The sequence below is a fragment of the Dermacentor variabilis genome, chromosome 4, assembly GCF_050947875.1.
Source record: "Dermacentor variabilis isolate Ectoservices chromosome 4, ASM5094787v1, whole genome shotgun sequence".
Taxonomy (NCBI): domain Eukaryota; kingdom Metazoa; phylum Arthropoda; class Arachnida; order Ixodida; family Ixodidae; genus Dermacentor; species Dermacentor variabilis.
This window is the reverse complement of record NC_134571.1, coordinates 79,465,072-79,472,924: the sequence shown is the minus strand read 5'-3', so window position 1 is coordinate 79,472,924 and position 7,853 is coordinate 79,465,072. Positions and strand designations below refer to the sequence as shown.

Genomic DNA, 7,853 nt, shown 5'->3' with positions numbered 1-7,853 from the left:
CTTACTCTTCAGCACGCTTTGATGCTACGCGAATTTGAGAAAAACGCACTGTATAAGGCGGTCCCACATTATTGTGGAACTGCAAGAGATGGCACATTGCACACGGCCCCACTCCTTTTCGATCTTCTGCACAGTTAAAGCGCTTCTTTCAACTGTTCTATCCTGGAAAACCATCGCTCATTGCTCGAATTTGTATATTATTTCTCATTAAAAAAGACTATTTTTTATTTTATTTTTGGAAAGTGAACTGATTTGTATACTATTAGAGGAGAATACTTCATCTTCCCCAAATACCATCTAGCGTATATTTTGTTAATCACCAGCTACAAAACTAAACACGATTCACCGTGTCACCACGCACTTTGTTTTTTACGAGAAGCGGTCCACCCATTCCCTAGATTAAAACTGCTGTTCACTGTACGAGAAGGATATAAGGAAATATAACACGCATGCTCGAACACAAGCCGTTCAAGTTCCCTGTTTGGCTACAGAGTTGAGCTACTTGAATATCGGTCATTCTAAAATAGCAGAACAGACACGCAGTGGTTGTGCTCTAACTATATATAATGAGACAGTACTTAGAATTCATTGCTTCTGACGGGCAACCAGCGCAGGAACTTCGCGTGCCGACAGCATCGCCGTAACACACAGCCTATACCGAGCGGTGGAAAACAGTTTTCCGTAGCACGTGCTGGTATTTTGCGTCAGCAAATTCGCAACAGATCTTAAAGGCACGCTCGTCCAGCTTCTGACGCGACTGAGCACCGGCATGTTAGAACGGCGCGTGCGGTACTCCCAATGCGCGTGGCTATGGGAAGAGCTTGGCTGGACGCATTGGGATGAAGCAAACGTCGATGCATGCGCGCGTCTGTTATCGTCCAAGATGTGGCCTCCCTATAGTGGACGGCGTGGGCACAATTATTCTAGTCGCGCACTCAAACTGCCGCATCGCCTCCTGGCCAGAACTGGCTCCCCATCGAACCCCGCATACAAACGTCACGTGTGTGGCAACCGACGCGTACAAATAGTATATCGTCGGCGTATACATTGATAATTGAGTGCGTCGAGTACGTTACGGGAGCTGGCCACGGACTCGGATACAGGAAACATTGCGAACGTTCCTTCCGCGCTTTGTTAGTCCACGTGAAAAAAGGACTTCGCGACGTCACCATGCACAACAACGAAAACAGTTCCTTGAAGTGGTTTTGCTTGCGGATAACCAGAGTAGCAGAGTTTGTGCCTAGGTGGAGCATTTATATTTCTTGAATGACTTCGGGTGCTGGGAAACACCAAAGCCTGCGGGCCTCGTGGCGCGATACATCGTCATGGCACTACGACAGCTATAGAGCACACGCCAGAGTATCAGTGTCGGCACTTGTAGAAGCGAAAGCACAAGAAAAAATACACAGGTATACCGAAGCTGCGAACATAGCGTCTGCTGAAGGAGTTTTGGCAGTGTCGCCGAGCAGAGATTCGCGCGATTAAACCTGATTTCCGAGAGTTCGGTTATCACACGTCGCATTATCAAATACATATATAAGGATTAAAAAAAAATATCAAGTGTGAAGGTCCGGCTATTCTTGGTCAGGAATGCCGCCGTTTACGTAGATGGGCTTGATTCACTTCTTGATGAACGGCGAAAGAACGTCACCATTGGGCGTCGCCTTCGTCCGCCTGTGGAGACGCAAATGCGAGAAATACATAAATCGGCGACTGATTTTATTCGCTTAAACATCCAGAAAAATAATGAACTATCGAGGAGTAGGAGGCGCAAAAGCGAATTACGCTGCACTGCTCGCTCTGTATGCCATCTGCTTGCGAGAAAAAAGCGTCGTGAAGAGATTATGTTGCCTCTTTATGTACAGACACGGCACAATCAGGTGGAGAGGCGTGGTGGGTGCCTCATCTACATTTCTGCTCCCATCACTGCACCAACTCAACGAGCTTAAACATGTCAGCTGACTGGATATAGCAACTGCGTGAGCCAATCATTTCCACGCTTGAGGCAAGTCCCTAAAATCATAGAGTTCCTCACTATATTATCTAGAGGGACATCTGGTGCTGCTGCGCTGTGGTATGCATGGGAATGCCAGTGTATTGTGGCTGCGGATTGGCATCGTTCTCGAACCAGGACACCTTGAAGACGCGCCTGGCATGCACCGTTCCGTCTGTCACCATGATTCATTTTCTACTAAAACAGCATGTAAAAAGTTGTTTTAGCTTCATTATTACACAAAAACATGTTTTTTTAACTATGACAACTTGTTATTGCATCTACAATTATATGATACGTAAAAAGTATCAGCGGGCCGCTAAAGTTGGAGGACAGACAACAAGATTAGCGCCCACTTTGAAACAGTTTGCTGTCTGTTCTTGCTTTTCTTCGCTTGGTCATGTATTATAGGTAAGATGTAATATGCATGGATGGAGACATTTTATGAAGATTTTACTTTAGGAACGCGTTATTTGTGTAGCCATATCTACGTTCTAGACGAAGCCTCTTACAACACCAGTCAATACGAGCCTCGCAGATACATATACCGTCATTCCCATGACGGCACGGACGGCACGGTGCCCCTTAAGAAACTCCCATAGACGGTGGCGCCAGATTTTTCTCTAGGTGTTATAATGAGAAACTCTATGCCTAAAACATTTAACGACAGCTAAGATTTTCAAAGACGCCCTTAAGTGACAACAACAACAACCGAAATTCTGGAGTTTTACATGCCAGAACCACGATTTTATAAAGAGGCACGCCGCAGTGAGACTCCAGATTAATTTTGGCCACCTGGGGTTCTTAAATGTACACGAGCGTACATGAGCGTTTTTGCATTTTGCCCCCATGGAAATGCAGCCGCCGAAACTGATATCGAATCCGCGACACTTAACAGTGACACTATACACTGCGAAGGCCGAAATGAACGTATACTTTCACATCGGCCTTCCGCACTTACGCGTCTCTCTTTTACCTTCAATTATTTAGAGCCTTGTAATTAGCAATGACTCTGAACAATGTCTTCGTGGCAGTTTGTCTAACCTCCTGATTGGCTACCATGTGAAAAATCTGCCACTGTTCGTGATTATGTGTTCAAAAATAAAAAACGGCTTGAATTTCAAGCGCACGAATAAGATAATTTGCAGACGCTGCAGTCGTCTGGTCGAGCGATATGCAAGCAGAGCGAGAGCTTGAAGCACACAGGACCAAACTAAGCGCTGCAGATGTCGATAGATGAATCGCGTATGCAAACACGTTGGATTAGTTTTTGCGGCTTGCAACTTGCGGAAAAGTGTACGACTTAAATAAACCAACCGTCGGTTGAATCTCGCTTGGAGTACAAGTGGCTGAAACTGAACTGGACGTAGAAGGCTAGCAGGGCGACGATGCTGTAGAGTACAAACGTCCTGTTGATCTCTATGACCGGTATGAGACAGCCGGCCACGAAGGCGCCGAAGCAGGCACCTGCATAGCAAAGAGGGTGGTCACGTTCGTTCTGCACTGTTCTCCTTATACCCCACTTGTTTCTTTAAGAAAATTAAGGCTGGGTAATTCTCGAACACAGGGTAGCAGAAATACAGAGGCCATTATCTTCAATCAAACGTTCAGTTGACGAACTCTTAACTATACTTAAGGTACAGCGCATAAAATCACACCAACAGAGTGAGTAGATGACACACGCGCTAACCTAATCAAATGCTTTTATTGGAACAGGACAGGAGTATACAGGATATTCCAGCTAACTTTAGCCAAGGTTGAAAAATGTGCCGAATGACTTCCGAAGGACGCAACCAAATTCATGTTCTTGACGATATAGTATGGAGCAAGCCGCACTACTTTTTGTATACACGTACACAAATGCATATTCTGGCAGATTTTGGCGATGGGTATCTTGAAATATGGGACCCTACCAAGAGAACCTGCCTTGAGCATAGACAAACCTTAATTCCGGCGTTGGAGCATGTGCCTCGAACTAATCAATAAAGAAAGTGTCATTTATGTGTGATATCTAAATAATGCAAAGGTTATCAGCTGCGGCGGAAGTAAGGGGAGGGAAGAGCTCGAATACGCAAGGAAAACTCTGGGTCGCCTAGCTGCGGTTTAATGCGTTGCTCGCCGCACCTGCACGATGCATCACGTGTTAATTCATTTGCGTGGTGCACGCTCATGTCGTCTCGTTTGCAAGTTCTGAGCTGTCTGCACGTCGCGTCTCAGTCTCTTGTATGCTGTTCTCGTTGCTGCCAAATGCACCGGTGGTTCTCTGGCGCCCTTGGTGACCATCGCGTCCATCATGTTTATACTGGTCGAGCACCGGCCTTTATTTACTCTCTTCGCTATTCAACAATGTCACAGTACACCACATGTACACTCGGCCACCAAGTCAACTCTTAATCTGCAATCCATGTTCGCCACTCATGCCTGAAGACAAAAGCGTTGCCTTGCAGCAGGTTGCAACATAAGGTGCCACTACAATAATTACTGAGTGGAACTCTGGCTCTGCGATCATTCGGATACTGTGAAAAGATGGGTAGTATGTGGACGTGTCTAATCTTCGCGCTTGTGGCTTCAGATGTTCTTGCGGCGTTATTCATTAGGGTCTATCTTTCTAAATTTCCAAGCAATCATAGTTTTCCAAACAAAGCAAGACACATTCGTCAATTTGCGCATTGTTGGAAGCGCAGTACTTTGTTGAACAAGATCACGAAGTAACAAAGTTGTTTGAAGCCAGAAGGACGAAGTTTAGGCAAATCTATGAACTACTTATCATTATCATGCTGATGAACCGCCATACTTGCACCTCCGATAGGCGCTAACACCAGAGCTCCCTTGAGCAATTTCTTTAGGAAACTTTGGGATCGAGTAGCTGACACTTGCATTACCCGTCGGGTGAAGCTGTCGAATGTTCATCTCCGCACACAGTGCTGATGCAGTCACTCCCATAACGTTGGTCGCAATTTCCACCACTGCGAATTAGTCGCACGACTCTTCCTCTTGTTGACTGTATAGCCGAGTATAGCAGCCGACTACGGTCGAGTGAATGACATTTTTCCCTCTCTTAAATTTTCCTCCACCTTGCGGACTTCCGCTGAACTGATTTGCCATGTTCAGCGCGTTGCTTTGAGCTGCTTCGAGTTATTAAATAATTCGACCTCGCTCTGCGATCTGCCAGCCTCCTGGTTAGCTCTACGGCTGCGCGACCACCCCCGAGAGGCGTTGGTCGCAACCAGAACAAACATTTCTTCGATTGCGAACTTTTCTCTCCGAGAAATCCGCATGGATTTCCTTTGTAGCTCCACGCTGAATTCGGGGGGATATCGCTCCTCCCCCCCCCCCCTTTTCTTGACTGTCTCTCTGTGAAGAATTGCTCACCGAGTCCGTGGTAGATGGTGGAAAGCACCTGCTGCAGGTGTCGCTCCGTCTTGCCTAGCTTCGCCGGGTCTCCGATGGCGAGGGCCAGAGTGGTCCTAGAGTAGAGGCCCACGCTGAGTCCCTGCGCCACCTCGACGGGCAGCAGGGCCCAGGGCAGCGGCACCAGGCCATAGGCGAGCAACCGAGCAAACAGGCTCAGGATGGAGGCGCTCGCCGCGTTGCGCAGGCCCAGCAGCCGCACGAGCCGCTCAGAGGCGAACGCGTGCACAAGCTCGCCGCCGAAAACCTGCTACCGCGAGGAAGCCGCATGGAACGTTTGAGCGGTTAGAATGCATTTCGAGTGCTTGCCAGCGAAAGCGGATACCCAATTTTCGGGAACGAACGGCACCCAAGTCGCGACAAAGAACGATAAGGCACCGGGCGCGGTGCATGTCTACTCGAGCTCTCGGAGGTCATGCGACGCTTCCGCCCGTACTTCAAGAGTGAAATTTTGCGAGGAGGCTCCTCTATATTTACGCTAACTTAATTAAACTAGGCCTTTTGCGCGGTCCGAGATGTCCTTGCAGTAGGCCTTTAACTGAAATGTTATTATATACACTAAAAATAGGATACAAGGTGTACATTATAAGAACACTAAAAAAACAAATACAAAGACAGATGCAAAGTGCGGATCATAACAATCTCTAGATAGCACATGGCGTAACTGCAACTACATTTATCGAAAATGTATGTAATTTCTCCGAGTCAGGCACACAAATTACCTGCATATACTATACACGGGTGTACGACAGAGAAATCACAATTATGGGGTTAGACACTTACACTAACAGCTTCCTCGAGGTTGTTTCTGATTTGAGCTATGCATGTGGTGCTTTTTATGGCTTATACATATTCCGACTACAAACCTTGTTAAAAGAAGCGTGTCTTATCGTCGACCCTTGGCATATCACTAACAGCGGAAGTGCATGTGTTAGACAGCCTTCGATTACACTACATAAAGATGAAATGTCTTGTCTAAACTGTTATCTTTCGCGTATATATAGGCCCGCGCGCGTTCCTGTTTCACGCGCAGCGCTGCCATTCCTGGTCATGCGCAGATAAGTTTTGCGTCTACCTTCTATTCCAACCACTGTGCGACCTTTCAGTTATAGTCGGCGAGTGTGTTGTCCGCTTCCCTGTCCTTGTGTCTGTATCTGCACGCTTACCTTCTTTCAAACATGAATTCCTCGACGTATACTAGCTACAAGCACTCGTCCACGTCTCAATCTTTCCGCTGCCCATCTCGTCAACACGCAAAAATCAGCTATGACAGGAACGGTGACCATTTATTTAACGTCACTCCCGCTTTTGCTGGTTTACCTAGTCGACTATATCAGTAAAATCAGCCGATCGACAACGCCGGCCCAGATACGATGGCGAGCACAAACGTCCGCACCTGGACGGCTGTTGTGGCAGCCAGCAGTTGTGGCACGGCTCCTAAAAGGCGCAGCCTGAGCGGTCCGAACACCCAGATGGCGCCGCTCAGCGAGCCCACGACGTACGCGAGCGCCATGTAGAAGTAGGTGCGCCGCTTGCGGTACGCGCTCGGCTCGCTCTCGAACAAGCGCCGGTACGGAGCCTCGCGCAGGGGCATGCGCAGAAGCATGATGGCCACCACGTCGACCGCATTCATGCCGGCGCTCAGATAGACGCCCGGCGCGAAGTTGATGAACGCGCCTCCGTCGGGGCCCTCCCAGTGGTTCAGTTGACCCGCGAGCAGCGAGGCGGCGCCCCAGCCCGCCGAGCCCCACAGCCGGTTCGAGTCCGTGGATGCCGCGCGGAGCAAGAGAGACGGCGGCTCGTCCGCGTCCTGCACCAGGTGCGCGGCCACGTCGGCGAGGGTGACCGCCACGCCGCTGAACACGATCGCGAGCAGCCGCAGAAGCAGGTAGCTCCAGACGACGGCCTTGCGGAGCGACCGGACGGCGTCCGCCCAGTTGCTCAGCGCAGCGGTCCGCTTTCCGCGTCGCAGCCGCTGCTCGTGGCAGCGCATCCGGCAGGGCGGAGTCGACTCCTCGTCGCACAGAATGGCCAAGTGCGTCTCCTTGGAAACCGCTACGCAGTAGCTTTCCCCACAGTCCAGGAGTCTGTGGTCGCTCACGAGGCACTTGTTCGCGGGGGGACTAAAGCCCGCCGACGCGTAATCGCCGTCCTCGTCCCAGAAACATACGCATTTTAACGTGCACTCCAGCGCTTGAAGGTTCGAATCGGGGAGGTCCTCCTGAGATCTGCTGCCGGGATCGACCGTCGAGTCTTGCGGGCAGAGATTCGGCTGGCGGTTGAGCGGGTTGTCCAAGCAGACCGTGAGCGGAGAATATGTGGAAGCGTTTTCAGCAGAGGAACACTGCATGCGCACGGTGAGGTCCACCAAGGCTCTGCGATATGTAAAAGAATATGCCAGTTGAGTTTGTCTTGTACGAGGCTCAAGCTAGAAGCCCCTCCGCAGTAC

General features: G+C 49.4%; 1 protein-coding gene across 1 annotated transcript; it reads right to left on the bottom strand.

Moving 5' to 3' along the window:
• Positions 1-644: 644 nt before the first annotated feature.
• Positions 645-7,853, bottom strand: LOC142578249 (uncharacterized). The gene is made up of 4 exons (XM_075687650.1): positions 6,765-7,853; positions 5,366-5,651; positions 3,311-3,460; positions 645-1,674 (listed from the first exon to the last, which is right to left on the bottom strand). Exons 1-4 carry the CDS (start codon positions 7,752-7,754, stop codon positions 1,601-1,603), a joined length of 1,500 nt encoding a protein of 499 aa, XP_075543765.1. The 5' UTR covers positions 7,755-7,853; the 3' UTR covers positions 645-1,600.